The 20,212-nt window shown below is 37.5% G+C and overlaps 1 protein-coding gene and 1 long non-coding RNA gene across 2 annotated transcripts; both read left to right on the plus strand.

Moving 5' to 3' along the window:
- The first annotated feature begins 805 nt into the window (after window positions 1–805).
- Window positions 806–3,036, plus strand: LOC127971272 (uncharacterized). The gene is made up of 3 exons (XR_008156777.1): window positions 806–936; window positions 2,691–2,732; window positions 2,989–3,036. It is a non-coding gene; the product is annotated as an uncharacterized LOC127971272 (long non-coding RNA).
- A 161-nt stretch (window positions 3,037–3,197) lies between these two features.
- Window positions 3,198–20,183, plus strand: LOC127970707 (uncharacterized). Its single transcript, XM_052573396.1, has 28 exons — window positions 3,198–3,209; window positions 3,370–4,068; window positions 5,117–5,197; window positions 5,343–5,405; window positions 6,717–6,776; window positions 7,032–7,067; window positions 7,455–7,511; window positions 7,597–7,647; window positions 8,430–8,495; window positions 8,611–8,667; window positions 8,746–8,793; window positions 13,300–13,329; window positions 13,410–13,490; window positions 13,561–13,608; window positions 14,671–14,733; window positions 14,810–15,004; window positions 17,392–17,451; window positions 17,530–17,580; window positions 17,659–17,715; window positions 17,810–17,854; window positions 17,945–17,983; window positions 18,057–18,107; window positions 18,510–18,551; window positions 19,065–19,103; window positions 19,183–19,374; window positions 19,799–19,885; window positions 20,006–20,045; window positions 20,125–20,183. Exons 1-28 carry the CDS (start codon window positions 3,198–3,200, stop codon window positions 20,181–20,183), a joined length of 2,409 nt encoding a protein of 802 aa, XP_052429356.1.
- The last annotated feature ends 29 nt before the right edge of the window (window positions 20,184–20,212 follow it).

Consider the following 20,212-nt stretch of genomic DNA (forward strand, 5'->3'; position numbering starts at 1 on the left):
CTTTTGTATTTAGTATGACCTATTTCCCGAATCCTCTTGATAATCTTATTTTTCCACCTCTATTTAGTATGTATGTATGTATGTTTTTTTTTTTTTTTTTTGTCTCTGGTATGGTATGTCTGTATAAATGTTTGTTTGTATATTGATGGTTTTACACGTTTGTACCCAATGTTACCTTCAATAAAATATAAAATAATAATAATAATATTTATCTGTGGCTCTGGCATCAGTTGTTTCACTTTACATATTCTTATGAATGTTTATTTGTTTTTATACTGGTTGCGAGCTGTATATGACTGTACAAAGCTTGTAATAATTTCTGCATTAAAAAAAGATGAATAAATCTTTGAGTAAAACTGTCTGTGTCCATAGTGTGAAAGACTACACAAAATTATTATATTATCTTTAAATTCATTTTTAATAACGATTATTATTTTAAATTACTGTCCCTGGATAAGTAGGATACTCTAGTAATAAAGTAGTGGTGGTAGCAGACCGATTTTAAATATCAATTATATGCGCAAAAAGATGCGATCTAATTCTGTTTACATGAAATAAACCTGCTCCCGAGTTTACGGACCTGATGCTATGACAGCATCTCCAAGATCAAGCCAGCAATCACATCCAGATGAGCGAGTTAGAGTTGTTGCATTAGTTGAGCATCTTTATGGAGTATTAATGTCGGGATCGGGTCTGTCAGGATGACACGTGACGCACCTGAGCTCGACAGGTAGGTTCACATAGTTTGGCTCGAGAGAGTGTTGAAAGAGGCTCGATCGAGACGCACTGTTACACTGATACTGCTGCGCGACTGCAGACGGGTCGATGCGCTTATTTAGCGACCTTTTTATTTGTCTGAAATAACAAGACTGGTGAGTGCTTTATTTCTTCCACACGTTTCCTGTAAGCCTCTCTGGGAACTCCATAGCCGAAATGGTAAGTTTGATTTATTTAATATGCTTTCAACAGGCGATAATGAATTAAATAGTGAGCTGCGCAATAAAGTGTTACTGCTGAACAGAACAACCGCGCGCGTTTCTTTTATTCACCAGACACTGCTGCAGATGCTGAAGATGATGTCAATACTGGGATGATGCTGTTTAATGATTCAATTCAAGCTTGCTTTACATGATACGAGTCGTTGCAAAACAACTTCACAGAAAACGATGTTTCTTTACAATATGAATTAATGCATCTGAGTATTTTTATTTTTTTTTCACGCGCTCGAATGCCATTTAAATAATTCTCGGATGTTATTGAGGCTAAATGTAGCTACACATCATCTATGGTGTCTCGTGCACATGTGTGGGCTTGTGTATGTCATCGGTGACTTCACGCTTTTTGACTCTCTATGCGTCGTCATGCTCGGATTGCTGAAACACGACTGCTTTTGCAACCTTTGATGAGCAAGTGATTAGCACCATTTAAAGTCCAGACACCACCCTAACTCTCCCAGATGAATAGAGTAACACAGGTTGAACTATAGATATCACTCACCAGTTCACTGACTGCTTTAAAATGCATTGTAGTCGTGTTTTTAGGAATACAATATAGGGATGCAATGACACCACTTTTTTCAGAACTGATCCGATACTGAAAATTCGGAGTGTATGCCGATACCGATCCAATCCGATACCAGCAGTTTTATTATTATTATTTTTTAATCAATGTAGAATTGTTCTACTTCTCTGTGTTGCCCTGATCAGCACTCTTTTGTGTTAATCAAAATCTACTACTTTTACACAACTTCATTTTAATGAAAAATAAGAAATAATATATATATATATAATCTATGACAAAATACTTTTATAAACTAGGTTTGTGGATTTTTCAGCAGCAAAATATACTCTAGATACTAGAGTGCAAAATCATTTTATAAAATCTTGTAAAAAAAAAACAAGTATACATCTGTGTAGAAACTGAATAGATGTTTCCTCTAAATGTGTTGCACAGTAATAAAGGCATCAACATGTGACAGACAGGACAGACCTAGAAAGAACTATTAATACTCTTTGATTGCGCAGAAAAGTATTATGATACTACTGTTTCAGTAAATTAATTACTCAGAGATATTGGTTTATTTTGACTCAGAGAGTGTTGGCCATGTTAAAAAAAATAAATAATTTGTGTATTAATGGAGACACGAACTGGTTCAAACGATTCAGCACTATTTGGTGAACTGGTTCAACCGGTTCACTAAGAAGAACCGGTTTAATCAAGCGATTCATTTGTGAACCAGACATCACTAGTGCAAAGTGAAGAAATATTGATGCGTATTGTATTAAATCTGTTTACACACAGTTTGGAGGATGACAGACAGCCGCAGGAGAGAGAAGAGTTTAAGTGAGCTTGAGATGTAATGTTTGTGTGCCTTTCGTGGGACTCAACAATAACAGAGAATAGTATACACACAATATCAGATTTGCCCAAACACACAAAAAATGGCAGCATCTGAGCCGATACCGACTGGATCGATGCATCTCTTCATATCTATAATCAGGCTGAATGATATATGAACAAACCCTTCTATAAAAATCATTCAAACCTGTTCCTTTGTTCATGTAAATGCTGACCAAGCAGAGAAAGAAACAGCCTTAAAAGCATTGCAATTGAAATGTGAATAGATAAAGCGCAATCAAATCTGTTGTGTTAATGTTCTGGCCATTACTGAACCGTATGTGTTTTCACAGGATGGAGATTCGCTGTTTGGTGTCTCAGGTCTGATTATGGAGGTGAGGCTCTGATTAACTCGATCTGGATTATGTGATTCTTATTAATTTCACTCCAACTGAATATCATAGTCCAGCCTTTCCAGCTTTCCTTCTTTAGATGAGGATCATTACAGAACGTAACACTGGAGGGTTGTAGATGCAAGAAAGAAAGACATGATATGGAAATAATCCCTAAAGTGTAGAAAGAGGAATCTGTGTGTGTGTCTTTGCTCTTATGATCCAGTCTAAACTGTTTAATCTTGATCTTCTGCTCTAGAATGGCATCAGCAGCGTCTCCTGGAACCCTTTCTCTTCAGATCCACAGGTATGCATTAATGACCAGAAACACTGTAACAAATGAATACTTTTATTAATAAAAGATGCATTCACTTGATCAAAAGTGACAGTACAGACGTTTATAATGTTACAGAAGATTTAAAAACGCTGTTCTTTTATTAAAATACTTTGACTCTCAGAGTCCAGTGAATGGAGATCGAGGTGCTGTCGACACAGTTGGAGAGAATCATTCTGATCAGGTGAGCTGGAAATAAAACCGGGTGAAGCTTTACATAGCATCTAACAGTTCAGTTTAACTTCACTGGAAGCTCAGTCAGCGCTGAGATCTTATCCGCTCTGGTGAATCTGCTTGTGTTTGCAGGACTGTGATGTGAAAACGGAGAACACGACGAGTTTAACCAAAAGTGACAGCGTTCATCAGACGGCAGAGTTTTCAGATGATCCTTTTCCAGCTCCAGACTGGGTTTCGTTTCCTCCGCCTGATTTTTATAAAGACGACACAGCGGCAGGCAAACGGAGTGAAGAAGTAGACATTTTCAACCCTTTCAAAGAGAAGGTAGACACTGATGTCAATCAGAACGCAGAATCCTGGCCTTCGTCCAATCAGAACGCAGAATCCTGGCCTGCGTCCAATCAGAACGCAGAATCCTGGCCTGCGTCCAATCAGAACGCAGAATCATGGCCCTCGTCCCATCAGAAGGATCCTCTCCTGGAATATATCCTCTCCAGAGGGAAGACCTTCCCGGCTCCAGCGTCTGAAACCCCCAGCGTTTGTCAAGAAGCCTCCTCTAAAGCGGACGGGTTCCTCAAGGCTCCTTCAGCGTCCTCCTCGCCGTTCGTTTCTGACACCAACGATATCTTCAAGAGATCTGAAGTCTCTGACATCCAGGCGTTGGATCCTCTGTTTGCCCCTCAGACTGAAGTCCGTTCCTCTCAGAAGAGCGAGGAGGATCTGCTGTTGTCCCGTCAGGATGAGGCTCATGATGTTTCGACAGACAGAGTCCTTCAGGAGACGCCAGCTTTAGCATCATCTTCCACAAACCTCTCAAATGGAGATCTGGTGAGAAACAGATGAGTAGAACATCAGAGTTGTGTGGCTTCTTCTCAATATCTGTTCATTTGAAGCCCAACTGGATTCTAGTGGGACTCTAAAAGCTTTTATGCTCAGATCAGTGTTATTTTAGTATATTTGAGAAACCATTAGAGTGAATTTAGGTATAATTGTTTTTAACATTGAATTGAGTAGGATAAAATTGTACTCAATTAACCCTATTATTTCATAGATTTTTTTTACTATTGTTTAAGTTAAAATATTACAACTTGTATTCTATGTTACTGTAATTCAAATCATTATTACTATTATTTAAATATGTCTCTAAAGGTGTTTATTTTATTTTTTAGTTAAGTGATACAAGACTATCTAAATGAAGATGAGAAATGTTTGCTTTGGCAACTAGCTGAAATAAAATAAAACCTTTATCTCAGTTATCGTTTATTGTTATTATATAGTTTTAGTTAACTATAATAACCCAGATATACTCATGTAAAATATACCGTTTATTTATGTATATATAACAGTTTTGCTTTCTAGAAACGCATTTCAGCCAGAAATACACTTACAGTCAAAAGGTTTTAAAAGTCTGTTCTGCTCAGCGTTTATTTGATCAGAAAAACAGCAAAAGCAGTAACATTGTGAAATACTTTTCTGTTTAAAAGAACTATAGTTCTATTTGAATATATTATAAATATATTTTAAATAAAGCATAATTTCTGTAATACGCTGATTTGCTGCTCAAGAAACATGTTTTATTATTACGTTGAAAAAAGGGGAGTAGAATTTGATTTGAAGAATAGAGAGTTTATATGAATAATAAATGATGCGGAAAATACAGAAATAAATGACACTTTAACAGAGATTCACACAGAACACAGATGTTTTACACAGTATAAATATTTCACAATATTACTGTTTTTGCTGTATTTTAGATCAAATAAACGTAATTCATTAAAAAAAAAAACAGTAAACGTCTTTGGCTAGAAGATGTTCAGAAGATCCTCAGGTGTTTTCTGTCCGTCTGATCTGACTGTGGACTCTGTTCTTCTTGTAGATGTTCAGGAGGCGTCTGTCCAGAGCTGCTCCCCGCAGTAAAGCCCCGAGGCGCCTGCATCCGCCCCCTGCTCTCTCTCAGGTACTGTAGCTCTCTGTTTTTGCGGGAGAGGAGCTCAAGCTCAGGTTATCGTCTGATGGTAATCTTCAGTTGTGTGCTGCCACTCGTTCTTCACGTCGTCTATTCTGACACAAATGTTCTCTGTGCTGTTGTTATGATCTGTCAGATCACGCCGGCTGCTGTGGAGAGAGATCCGCTGGTGTACGAAGACGTTCTGCTCATCGGTCAGGTGTGTGTGCTGCATTACAGCCTGCTTTTGTCATGTTCCCCTCACTCGTCATTTTACAATCTCAAATTTAAATGCTTTAGTTCTTTTCTTTTTTTTGGGGGGGGGGGGGGTTATACAATAAACAATAATATATAAAACATAAAATAAAATATAAATTTAATTCAAATATGTATTTGTTTAATTAATTTTTAAATAATACATTATATTTATATACAAATAATGATATAACCATATGGTTTCCTTAGAATTTGTTTACATTTTGCATAATTTGACAATTTTTTAAATAAGCATGAAATAATGTTTAATTGATTAATGAAAAATAAATAAACTAAATTATATATTAATAATTCATACCAATATTTATGTTTATGAATACATTTTATTTAAATTAAAATAATGTTAGAAACATTCAGATTCTTTAATTTTTTTATTTATTTATACATTTTCCATAATTTGACAATTCTGTAAATAAGACATTTATTAAAATATATAATTAATGTTAAAAACATACAATAAAATTATATATGAATAATGTATTACAAACATTTGTTTATTTATTTCATTAAAAAAATTATAAGGTTTATTTTGTATAAAATATTTATAAACATTTGAAGAATTTGGTTTCCTTGGCATTTGTATACATTTTGCATAATTTGACAAATCTGTAAATAAAATATATATTTATTTTACAAAAATTATAAAATAAAATTTAATTTAATTTAATTTAATTTAATTTAATTTAATTTAATTTAATTTAATTTAATTTAATAATAAAGCAAAGCAAAGCTTGTTGAATAGTCTCCGGGGTGGGTTTTAAGGGGAAGTCGTGGCCTAATGGTTAGAGGGTTGGACTCCCAATCGAAGGGTTATGGGTTCTAGTCTCGGGCCGGACGGAATTGTGGATGGGGGGAGTGCATGTACAGTTCTCTCTCCACCTTCAATACCACGACTTAGGTGCCCTTGAGCAAGGCATCGAACCCCCAACTGCTCCCCGGGCGCCGCAGCATAAATGATGAACACTGCTCCGGGTGTGTGTTCACAGTGTGTGTGTGTGTGTTCACTGCTCTGTGTGTGTGCATTTCGGATGGGTTAAATGCAGAGCACAAATTCTGAGTATGGGTCACCATACTTGGCTGAATGTCACGTCACTTTCCTTCACTTTCACTTTCAACTAGACCTTCATGTAGCAAGGAAAAACATATATTCATTTTCTTCATATTTCATACTTATTTTTTTTTATGTATTCATATTTAATTGTTGTGCATGCTTTATAAAACACATACACCTACATATTTCCACCATGATTTACAGGAGAACTGTGTGGAGGACTGGCCTGAACACAGTCCTGAGCTCTCTCCAGACTGGAAACCAGTGAGTTATCATCATCTGAACTATCTGAACTACAGTAGAGATACAGTCGAGATGCTCCAACACACTGACACACTCTCTCTCTCTCTCTCTCTCTCTCTCTCTCTCTCTCTCTCTCTCTCACACTCTCTCTCTCTCTCACACTCTCTCTCTCTCTCTCTCTCTCACACTCTCTCTCTCTCTCTCTCTCTCACACTCTCTCTCTCTCTCTCTCTCTCTCTCACACTCTCTCTCTCTCTCTCTCTCTGTCTGTTGCAGGCCGGCAGGCTCACGCTTCGGAGAGACTCTGTCCGGGTGAGTCCTTCCTTCAGATCAGCGGGAAGACAAACTGAAATCACTCACTCTTATTCAAGTATTGGGTGGAGCGGTTATAACTCAATAGCACTCAAACGGAGACCCAAATCATTAAACCAAAATAAACGAATAAAGCATGTAAAATCAAACATTACATTTTATTATAGTAAAAAATACTTAAAAAACATCCATCTCTGCATGCAGTAATACAGCTCACATATGTATCCTGGGCACAGTCTAGATTAATTCCCGTGGTCTGTGTGTTCTTGTGTCTTTTGTGGTTGTGAAATCCTCTGAATACGTGAACAAACACATAGATATGTGCTGGCAGCGGGCCAGAACACCAGTCACGTTATTACAGCTCTGTCACAACACTGTTGTTTTCAGATTCCAGCCGCGTCTGCTGGAGGCGGAGAGGAGGATCTGAAGAAGAGCGGGAGGCAGGTAGGATGTGCAGCAGTCGTCTCACGGGACTCTGAGTCTGAGTGTGTGTTCGTCCTCCTCATCTGTGTTTGTGCTCCTCTTTCAGAGTCTGGGGAGGAGACTGAGACACTCGCTGCTCATCAGGAGGAGCTCCAAGGTTAGCTCCTTTATATCTAAGAAATTCTGGAAAGAAAAGAAGAAATAAACTCAATTACAGCTACAGTCATCATACAAGTACAACAATTGTAAAGAATTAAAAATAAAATAATTTATTATAAATAAGATATATATTTTTATTATTTTAAATGATTGAATTGAAATAAAACATGTATAGTATATAATATTTTGATAATTTATAATAATTTTATATATGATGTATTTATTGTAATTTCTATATTATTTATGTTATAATTTATAATGTATTATATACAGTGCAATATTTTCCAGCTATTTCATTTTAATTTAATTTATCCAGGGTGAGGGTTTTGTTTTATTAATTAATTTTAATTATTTATATTACAATCCTCTTTAACCCTGAGACAAAAGGCTGCTAATTTCAACATTTTGAAACACTTTTCAAATCGTGATTATGAGAACCCTGTTTATTACTTACAATAAATTAAGTCAGAATTGCAGGAAATGAGAAAGCGAAAAATTACAGATTTATATTACACGGTTTATAATATGAAATAAAGGAAAAAAAGAAGGAAAAAAAAAGAAAATTATAGGTTTACGATGCCTAATTAAAAATAAATGTAAAACAACGGTGAAAAATCAGTATGGAAAATTCCTTTATATGGACATTGACATTGTGCCGTACACTTTTAAACGCCGTATAGAGTCGAACTTCGTTTTTTTACATGTTAACCTGGGGGGAAAAAATTATAATACCATTAAAGAAATTACATGCAAAAAAAAACTCAAAGTCTGCGTTTTCAGGATATAAGTGGAGATGAAATGAAGAGCTCCGAGACGAACACAAACTCACTGAATCGACACTCAAAGGTGCATTTCTTCACATATGATAGAGCTCAGATCACAAGAGGAGTCTCAGTCTTTGTTTCATAGATCTGCAGATCATATTGATTCGTTCTGTGATGATTTCTGTGTTGTGTTAAAGCTCATTAACAGCACGGATGAAGAAGAAGAGCAGAATGAAGCTGCTGAGTATAAACCGGTACGAAGCTCGTTATTTCTGAATCATCATAGTTTCAGATTGATGTATTTCATAACCGATTGTTTTTTTCTCTTATAGAAGAAACCATCAAAACCCAAGATTATTATACACCGCAGAGGCTCTAAGGTAAAATATGATCTCTATGGATCAATATCAGTTTGTATGTTATTTTTATTTGGAGAAAAAACAATAAAAGATTACAACAATATTTACTTCATAAAATTCTGAGTGGTGCGGGAGAAAAATACTGACATTTTGGAATTCAGACCGCAATAAAATCAGACTAACCCCTGTAAATGTTGAAAATTACACACAGACATATGTAACTCGGCACACTTATAGATCTCATCAACTTTCGTCCTGCATGTCATAGGCTCCGCCCAACAGGAAGTTGGCTATTTAGAGTTATGTAAAAAGTGCATGCTCTGGAATTTTATATACTTGTCATAAGTTTTTTAGCGAATTGCCACCAAACTCAGTCAATATGATCTCAAGACATTGGGGATGAAAAATTGCCAGGGGATTTTTGATATCTCGAACGGTTTGCTCGTGGCAAGGCTTTGAAATTAGGGCAAGAAATGAGAAACAGGAAGTGTCTAATACCATCCACATACATTTCCTGATTTTAATCAAACTTCATCAGATTATACGTTGTATCATATCGATCGCATATATGTGACTATTAGGAGTCAAAGTTATAGCGCCACCCTCTGGCAGCAGGAAGTGTGTCATTATGGGGAAGTCGTGGCCTAATGGTTAGAGAGTCTGACTCCCAATTGAAAGGTTGTGGGTTCGAGTCTCGGGCCGGACGGAATTGTGGGTGGGGGGAGTGCATGAACAGTTCTCTCTCCACCTTCAATACCATGACTTAGGTGCCCTTGAGCAAGACATCGAACCCCCAACTGCTCCCCGGGCGCCGCAGCATAAATGGCTGCCCACTGCTCCGGGTGTGTGCTCACAGTGTGTGTGTGTGTGTTCACTGCTCTGTGTGTGTGCATTTCGGATGGGTTAAATGCAGAGCACAAATTCTGAGTATGGGTCACCATACTTGGCTGAATGTCACTTCACTTTCATTTTCAAATTGCTTTGAATTCAGCATCTTATTTTTACTCGATTTGCTTCAAACTTCATCAGAATAAAATCAAAACATGGCCAATAAATCTGTTGTGGGGATATTGATATCTAAAATATTGTTGCCATGGCAACATGTCAAACTGGAATAGTTTTACGGTGTTTTTGAGGTAGATAACTTGCTTTGAATTTCATGAAACTCAAAACACATTCATATTAATGACACCTGCAAAAGCTAATAAAAGGGCGTGGAGGAGGCACTATAGCGCCACCTTTTGCCAAAAGTGGGGGGGTTAGTTTTAGCTACAGACACCAAACTCGGTACATAAATTGATCTTATCAAGATGGACAACTTTCTAATTCACAGTCAATAGCTATGACAACAAGAAGTTGGCTATCTTGATTTGAATACGAATTTTTGAAATATGTCCAAAATGTTTGTGTGTGTATAGCCCCTTTCACACTGCACGTCGGACCCGGCATATTGCCGAAACATTGCCGGGTCGCCTTCTGTGTGAAACACGTCCCGGGATTGATTCTGGCATTGAACCTTGGTCGGGGACCTAGTAACATTGGCGGGTTCGACCCGGGACGAGCGCTGTGTGAACAAAAGCCAGATCTAATGCCGTGTTGAAGTGATGACTCTTTTACCGGCTGTTTTATAGGGAGATCAACGTTCGCGATGGAAAAATATGTGCAAACTGTAATGAAGCAGAGATCAGTTAGTTCCTCACTTTCCGCGCTGACGCAGAGATCGTTTGCTTGCTTCAGTGAAAGTATAACGTTCCAAGCGTTGTCGACTCGTACATTACACGTCACGCGCTGATGTCACATGTCGTTACGGGATCTTCAAGGGTTGTGTGTGAAAGCACGCACATATCCCAGGTCATCACTGGCAGTGTGAAAGTGCCAAATCTAGCGACCCGGGAACAATTGCCGGAACACTTTACCCCTGTATTTGCTGGAATGGCAGTGTGAAAGGGGCTAATGTGTTTAGTCAGGGGGGGTGGTGAATGTGTGCGTGTGTGTGTGTGAGTTTAGTGAGGGGGGTTGGTGAATGTGTGTGTGTGTGTTTAGTGAGGGGGGTTGGTGAATGTGTGTGTGTGTTTGGGTTTAGTCGGGGGGGGGGGGGGGGGGTGAATGTGTGTGTTTGTGTGTGTGTGTGTTTAGTCAGAGTCACAACACAGAGGGATTGATACAGAAGTACAGTTTCATTATTTGCAATTTAAAAAAAAATCTGTGTTGTGTTTAACTTTTCTGTTTGAAATATAACTGATCCTTTAAATCTCCTTTGTAAATGCTTTGCAAGGTATAAATTATCCTCACTTTAGATGAGCTCACAAAAATAGATGTCTGGCAAATACTAAATATTCTATAACCTGACTAAATCATGAATCACAGCTGGAATATGTATCAATAAAGCAGTTATTAACAAACTGAACAACTGTTATCGCATGTCTAAATAATAAGTTTTATAAATTTACATTTAAATAGTTTATTAATCATTTACTTAAACTTTCTTAAAGATCTTATGCACCACTGACAACTCCTAAATAACTGAAACTTGATGAAACTTTAAACTTGATGGTTTGGATTAACCCTTTAATTGCGAAACACCTTTGAACTAGCCTGCCAGAGGATTACTGTAAATGCATGTGCTCACTTGCTGCTATATTTCACTTTTAAAGTCATTCCCTCACTGCCATCTACTGGTGAACTGCGTAACCTTTACTGGAGTCCTGACAAATGTTAGGCATTTGTTAATGTCCCCAATATTTAAAGTTGACATCATTGCAAAGCCTACTTTGCACGTGCTTCATTTTATTTTTGCCATTTTATTTTATTTGTATGTTTTTATTTGTCTATTAATCTTTTTTTGAATTTGAAAGATAAGATATTGTTTGAAAACAAAAAGTGTTGCTTCAAACGTCGTTGAAAGTCCTTCAATTTCATTGTACGAAGCCTGTTATTATAATAATTTAATTTACATTTAATCATTTAGCAGACGCTTTTATCCAAAGCAACTTACAAATGAGGTGAACAATAGAAGTAATCAGATGAACTAGAGAACAACAACAGTAAACAAGTCTCATTTAGTCTAGCACAGACAGTAGCTAGTTTTTACCACAAGGTGTCGTTCACTTGCAGAACGCAAGCTTCTGGAGGGTGCATAAGTCTGACCTAATGAGTCTAGGTATGTTAGTGCCGTGCCAGTGGTCGTCTTGTAGGCAAACAACAGTGCCTTTTTATTTGATGCGAGCCGCTACTAGTAGCCAGTGTAACCTGATGAAGAGAGCTTTTTCTGCTCGTTCAAGACCACTCTCGCTGCTGCATTCTGGATCAGTTGTAGAGGCTTGATGGTACATGCAGGACGGCCTGCCAGGAGAGCATTACAATAGTCAAGTCTGGAGAGAACAAGAGCTTGGACAAGAAGTTTGGTTGCTTGCTCTGACAGGAAGGGTCTAATCTTCCTAATGTTGTATAAGGCAAACCTGCAGGACCGGGTCGTTGTAGCAATGTGGTCAGTGAAGCTTAATTGATGATCCATCACAACTCCTAGGTTTCTGGCTGTCCTTGAAGGAGTTATGGTTGATGAACCCAGCTGTATAGAGAAGTTGTGATGAAGCAATGGGTTAGCTGGAATCACCAGGAGTTCTGTCTTCATTAAGGCTAAGCTGAAGGTGATGGTCATTCATCCAGCTAGAAATGTCTCTCAGACAAGCTGAAATGCGAGCAGCTACCGTCGGGTCATCTGGCTGGAATGAGAAGTAGAGTTGAATGTCCTCAGCGTAGCAGTGATAAGAAAAGCCATTCTTCTGAATGACAGATCCTAATGACGTCATGTAGATGGAGAAGAGAAGTGGTCCAAGTACTGAGCCTTGAGGAACCCCAGTAGCAAGGTGTTGTGACTTAGAAACATCACCCCTCCAAGACACACTGAAGGATCTGTCAGAGAGGTAGGACTTAACCCACAGGAGAGCAGTTCCAGGGATGCCCATCTTTCTGAGGGTGGACAGGAGAATCTGGTGATTAACAGTGTCAAAAGCAGCAGACAGGTCTAGTAAGATAAGTACAGAGGATTTTGAAGCTGCTCTTGCTAGTCGCAGGGCTTCAGTAACCGAGAGCAGAGCAGTCTCAGTTGAGTGGCCACTTTTGAAGCCAGATTGGTTGCTGTCCAGGAGTTTGTTCTGTACAAGGAACATAGAGAGCTGGTTGAACACAGCTCGCTCAAGTGTCTTTGCAATGAACGGAAGAAGTGGTCTCTAATTTTCTAAAAGTGCTGGATTAAACACTTTCATTGATCTTTTCTGGTATTTAAAATGCAATACATTACTTCAGATAGATTATTACCACAGTAAACCACAGTACAACTCTCAAAGACGTGAGATTTTTAAATGTCAATAAAAGTAAGATGCTTTGACATTTTGTTCTATAGCACATATTGTATATTTATTGGCTGATGGGAAAACTATCTGCCAGTAATTCATGTGTCATTATTTAGTCAAGCCAACTTTAACATTTGATATTGTTCATGATTATGATATTAATTTACATCTTCAGGTGAAATCTGCTGAAGCTCCACACTATAAGGTTTGTTATTTTCAGTAATAATTTTAATAATGTTAGAGATGAGCAACATATGAACTGACCGCATTTAATTGTCGTATTAGGATGATTTACCCTCCTCATGGAAGCATGCTGATCTCAACGCTTTGAGAGAGAAAAAATCAGAAGTTGTGGACTGCAAACCGGTACAAACACACGATATTTCACTTTGCTGTTAATGTGTGCTGTGATTTGAACTATTAATTTTTGTTACAGAAGCAGTCACATAAATTCATGCCTACTGTGCCTCACCGATCATCGAAGGTAATATATTCTGTGTTTGCAAGTTTACGAGAAATATAAAGTGTGCTTTAATTTAAAGCCTATATTTTAAAAACATTCAGGACCTAAAATTAATCAAGTATTACATGGTTTGATCCGCATTTTTTAATCTTTAAATATAAATAAATAATTATATATATATATATATATATATATATATATATATATATATATATATATATATATATATATATATATATATATATATTAATAAACAGACAAAAACATTACTAAAACTTGCTTACTAAAATAAAAAACAGAAGATATTAATATAAATTATATTTATAAAAACTATGAACGTATAACTGCTCTGCTGATTTCTTTAGGATAGCTTTGCAGTTGGTCTGAAGTCAATGAATGGTCCTCCACTGATGGAATCAGTGTAAACATAGTTTTCATTATATTTTTCATAATTTTACATTACATTACATTTGGTCTATAGGAGATTAATCTGAATAACAAATAGCTACAGTCTACAATCTACAGGAGATCTGGAATCGGAAAGAACAATCAAATGAAAAGAAAGCACAATTAAATTAATTTAAATTAAATAATATATCTGACTTACAGGAGATGAATCTGGGGATAAAAAAAGTTCTTCAGGATATTCAATTAAAAATTAAAAATTTTAACCTATCATGTGTTCACGGGGAATCGAACCCCCAGCCTTGTGCTTGATATCACAATGATCTACCAACTGAGCTACAGGAACACTATATGAATCTGATATCAAAATAATGAAATTAAATTAATAAATCTTTCTTACAGGAGATGAATCTGTGAATCTTTGAGTATGAATGCAAACTTTAAAAACAGGGGAAAATAAATACATTATAAGAGAAATTCAGAGAAGAAATGCAAAAGATTGGCAAGTTTCTGAGCTGTGTTTGAGGATGTTGTAGGTGTGTGTGTGGACATCAACAGACGACCTCGGTGTGTGACGACTGAAGAAACACTGACTCAATCAAAGCAGAGGATTCAGTTCTTGAACTGAGTTCAGCTGAAACCAAAGCCTCTGAGTAACACGGGTGTTTTCTGTTGTAGAGCCCAGAGATGGACACACATCTGGATGATGAAGAATCAAACACAGAGGAGACGGATGGACAGGTAGAGATCCCGGTCCTCCTGTTTGCCTTTTATATTCATCTGTCATTCATGCTCGGTACTACTATAATATGTTTAGCAGAAATTGAAAAAGAAAGTGCAAGTTAAGTTTGTTCCACGCAGAGGGTTTGTCATCGCTCGGTCCAGGGTGAGTGCTGACACCTCTCTGTTTCTTCAGTTTGAGCACTTCTCTGGTGTGAACACACTCTTCTGTGTCTGCTCACAGCATGACAAGACTAATAACCAAACCCAGGAGGAAACACCACATCTGGAGGTACAACCCTTTTCAGAAGAGAAAATCATAATGTACTATTTACTGGATGCAGTAATGTACAGTATTTATGCATTTAATGCATTATACTAGGGCTGTAGTACTCGAGTCAGGACTTGGACTTGCATTTGCACTCGGACTTGTCTCTGTCTTCTAGTTGGTCTCGGCCGATGTCTTCTTCAAAACAAAACCAGATTTGCATGATGTCGCGACTGAAAACGTGTGGAAACGCTAGGCGCGCCGCTCTCCTTATTTCCAAAGCACTCTGTAGCCTGCGCTTGCGCTCCAGTGGCGTCTGCTGTTGCTGGGCAACCATGACCCGCTCTTCATGATGACGCAGAAGTTTCAGCAAAGAATAAATGGATTTCCAGCACTAAACATCCCTTTTAGTAGCTCTGCTAATAGATTCATTTTAAAATGGCTATCCTTGTATGTGGTATGTGGTGTTAAACTAAAATAATTATTCATTTCTAAAATAATATTTATCATGCCAGCAGAGAGATGTCATGACAAATGTTTAGTGATTATTTTAACATGACTGAATCCATTCAATGCACACATTTTCATTACGCAGAACACTTTGAGCGAGTCTTAATGTTAATGAACTTCACTAAACAGATGTGTGTGTTCCGCGCAAACCAGCAAAAGGTAAAGATGCAAACATGTAGGACAAGTAGACAATGTATCCGTATCGAAGCTGATTATTAGCCTACTCTTGAGAGAGAACTGATCTGGTTTTTGAGAGACTGAGACGCGCAGCGCGGCTGTTTGATTGGTGAGCGCGCTGTGTTTATTCCATTCATTCGTATCATATCGTAGCCTAAGCTTTAAATCATTGCCTTTTAAATATATACAAATACTATAACGTGTATGATGTATGTTGTGGGTGGGGGGAGTGCATGTACAGTTCTCTCTCCACCTTCAATACCACGACTTAGGTGCCCTTGAGCAAGGCACTGAACCCCCACCTGCTCCCCGGGCGCCGCAGCATAAATGCTCACAGTGTGTGTGTGTGTGTGTGTGTTCACTGCTCTGTGTGTGTGCATTTCGGATGGGTTAAATGCAGAGCACAAATTCTGAGTATGGGTCACCATACTTGGCTGAATGTCACTTCACTTTCACTTATACCGTATATTTCGGACTATAAGTCACACCTGAGTATAAGTCGCATCAGTCCAAAAACATATATAAGTCGCATTTATTTATAACCAAGAGAAAACATTACCGTCTCCAGCCGGTTACATTACATACATCCGGTAATGTTTTCTCTTGGTTCATTTCTCTTGCAGAGCTCTAATTTCTGAGAGATGCAGGGAGAGGCAACAGCACTGCTGTGTTTGATTTGATCTCTTTTCACTCATAAAGTTTACATTCATTCACTTCACACTCATGACTTTAGAGGTCTGTGTATAATATTGCGCTGATCCCCTGACTCAACTGTTATCTAGCAAACACCAGAGTGTGTCAGCTTCAGCCGAGTATTCAGACAGAATTATTCCTTGTCCGTTATTCGTTTTTTAAGCCATTATCCGAGCCATTCCGAATAGGTATTTGGCTTCAGGCACAACCCTAATTATTACATTACATATTTTATTTTTACATGCAACATAGATAAGGTCATAGACAGTAACAGCTCCACGCAATATATTATTTTATTCTAAAATCCACGTCGTACTTGCAAACATTTTGTATGCATTATGGTCAATGCATACTGGAGTAGTCTATCAGACATAATGTCAGCAAAAGCAGCATTATAAAGTAAATAAAATGAAAATAAAGTACATAAAAATAATTTGACCTTACAGCTCCAAACTTTGTTCTAGAGGGCCAGTGTCCTTTATAGTTTAGCTCCCAGGGTCGGACTGGGGGTAAAACCAGTACTGATTACCAGGGCCCCAAAGGAAGAGAGGGCCCTTGAAAAGTATGAAATATATTCTATTTTACCTGGATATTTTCATGGTTGGGGGGCATGGGGGCCCATTCTTAGAATAGGAGATATGCTGTCTCTCGCATCACATACATTATCAGTAGCTAAGTATGTGGTCTTGAAGAGGACCCTTTTTTCTCTCATTTGGACTTGGACTTGACTTGGACTCGAACCTCTTTGGACTCGGTCTTGACTCGGCCTCGACTAGTCCTGGACTTGGACTCGACAAAGCTGGACTTGACTACAGCTCTACATTATACATGTTGCATTATTGTCAGTTTGACAGTTTCATCTTATTTTTAAATCCAATATACTGTAAAATTGTATTTTCTACTATCAGATATAATATAGCTTTTATCAGTATTTTTTATATTTAATTTTTTTTTTTTTTTTTTATTGAATGAATGTTTGGTGATATCTGTGCCAGCATCAGATGTGTGTTAACACTGGATCTGTTTGACAGGACGGAGCTGACGCTGAGCTGAAGGGGGCTTGTGGCTTCACTCCTCATCCTCCGACGAAGGTCTGTCTGAGTCACATGACACTGATGATCCTCTGCGCTCGCTCTTGTGTCTGAACACTGTTAAACCTGTGCTTTCAGGACGGCGAGCGGTTCGATGACCTGAAGGGAGCGTTCGGTCACGAGTTGAAGGTAGAGCAGACGTCCAGACGAGCGCAGGGGTTCAGGATCTCTGTCTGTTCACTCATATCTCTCATATCTCTGTTTCAGACAGACACGCTCCTGAAGTCTGAAGCTGGACGCAGTTACTCACCCAACCGTGTTCAGGTACAGACGCTTTATTCCCAGAAAATCTGATGTTCTGCTCACTTCTGCTCGCATTATTGCTCATGTTACTCCTGTTTTTTTTTTTTCTTCCCAGAGTCCACATTCTAATGGCTTTACGAGTCCAGCGTGGGATTCAAAGGTAAGAAGCAGCACTAATTATTAAACATTCTGCCATTCCGCGATTCAGACACCCGGAGGTTTCTGATGCAGAGGGTTTTGGTTTATTCAGGCAGATCTCACACAGTCAGACGCCAGCAAGAAACATCAGGTGAGATTTAAGAAAGCTCTTGTGACTTTATTGCATTTTTAGCTTCTTTTTTTCACTCCACTTTTTTGTACAGAAGAAACCACCAATGTTTACATTCCCTCACCTGCATCGCAGACAGTCAAAGGTAAAGCATCAAACTCAGAGCGGAGAAGTCTTCCGTTGTTTTATTATCATTAATATAATTTGAAATATTTTCTTAATATTTTTAATATCTAAAATGTTAACGTTTTAGTCATTTTTATTTATTTATTATCATTTATTATTTATATTCGTTTTTTTTATATAATAGTTTATGCTAATAGCTTGAGTTCATTATATCTAAAAAATTTTATTTACATTTTAAACTTTAGTGATTTTGTTGTTATTTAGTAATTTAGTTATTTTATTAGTAGTTTTTTTAGTATATAAAATTTATATGAATTATCATTAAAATATATAACAATATTTTATAATACTATAAAGCTATATAGTTTCATTAATTCTATATTTCAGTTTAAGTTATTTCCCTGATGTTCGTGTTTTCTAGAGTTTTGAAGAAGCTGAGATCAAGCAGAGCAGAGATTCACAGGTGAACAAACCCGTCTTCTCACTTCCTCACAGTTATTTATGTTTTAATTTTATTTCTGAATCATTTTCTTTTTCAGTTATTGTATTTCCCGTTAAGTTTTGTTTCTTTAATTCCCAAATATTGTGTTTTATGTTTACTGTCTGCACTGAAAAAAAGTGCAAAAATGATTTTCATTCCGTATTTATTTATTTTATTTGTTTGTTGTTTCCAAATTGTGTGTATTATATTTAATGTTTACCGTCTGCAGAGGGAAAAAAAATAATAATAATGGTGTAAAAACAATTTTCACTCAGAGATTGCAAGTACGTTTCACAAATAATTACAAATTAAAAGTGAAATTTGAAAGGACTGAACTCGATAATAAAATAATAATAATATATTCTGTAACTGGCTGGCCTGATGTACTTCTGCTATAAGTGTTTTACTGTCCATTGTTTTAATGATAATAATCATTTTAAATGTGGTAAAGTTATGCCACAGACGCAGCTGATGGAGTTTAATACTGTTTTGCAGATGAAGAAGCCTCCTCTTCGGTCGCATCGAGACTCAAAGGTGAGAGACTGACTTTCCTCCGAGCTCATCTGTTCATCTTTCAGATCTGGATGAAGTTGTTGATGTCTGATATCTCCAGAGCTCTGAAGATGGCGAGCTCCCTCAGAAGGGTGCAGATCTGTTCAAAGCAGGAGACGTGGAGCTGGCGGAGGAATATACGCCGGTAACTTCATCATTTCATCAGACTAAAGACATAAAGGAGTTTTCTGAAGACTTCCTGGAGCCTCCAGGAGCCGTGTCTGGAGATTTTCACTTGTCTGATGCTGCTAAGGTAGATTTAATGTTCATTTTTACACCGTTTTATTTATACACTACCAGTAAAAATTGTGAAATATTATTACAATTTAACCAGCTGTGAATCTGTGTTAAAGTGTAATGTATTTCTGTGATGCTCCGCTGTATTTTCAGCATCATTCCTCCAGTCTCCAGTGTCACATGATCTTCAGAAATCAGAATAATATGATGATTTACTGCTCAAGAAACAGTTCTGATTATTATCAGTGTTGAACACAGTTGTGCTGCTTCATTTATTTCTGTGGAAACCGTGATGCATTTGATTTTTCAGGATTCACAGATGAACAGAAAGTTCAGAAGGACAGCATTTATTTGAAATCGAAATCATTTCTAACATGATAAACATCTTTACTGTCACTTTTGATCAATTTAAAGGTTTTAACTTCTTGAAAATCTTCCAGGCCGAGTGGCTGTCGGCTCAGATGGACATGAGACGACTGAAAGCTCAAGAGGAAGAACAGAAGCGCGAGGAAAAGGATGATGAAGGGGTCAGTCCATGTTTACTTCATTATGTCTCTAGATTCTGTTCATACAGGTCCTTGTGCAGCCTGTATCCCTGGACTGAAGCTGATGTGATCTTGATTGATCAGTGTGTGTTGTGTTGGCAGGACACTGACAGTCTGATGGAGTGGTGGAACACAGTGGAGTGTGAGTTCATTCATTCATTCACTCGTTCACCTCACACACATCAGATCCGACTCGTTTAACATTCAGTCTGTGTTTTCAGCTTGGGATGAAATACCTCCTGATGAGGCCATCAGCACTAAAGAAGAAGAGACCATGTAAGAACTCATTTTTATTTGTTATGTATTTTC

Source organism: Carassius gibelio, chromosome A4 (assembly GCF_023724105.1).
Source record: "Carassius gibelio isolate Cgi1373 ecotype wild population from Czech Republic chromosome A4, carGib1.2-hapl.c, whole genome shotgun sequence".
NCBI classification, from domain to species: Eukaryota; Metazoa; Chordata; class Actinopteri; order Cypriniformes; family Cyprinidae; genus Carassius; species Carassius gibelio.

Bases quoted from the DNA above. Each gene is read 5' to 3' on its own strand.
- LOC127970707 (XM_052573396.1), top strand. The intron at 4,069-5,116 runs GTGAGAAACAGA...TTCTTCTTGTAG, and splicing joins ACCTCTCAAATGGAGATCTG to ATGTTCAGGAGGCGTCTGTC. The intron at 19,104-19,182 runs GTGAGAGACTGA...TGATATCTCCAG, and splicing joins GGTCGCATCGAGACTCAAAG to AGCTCTGAAGATGGCGAGCT.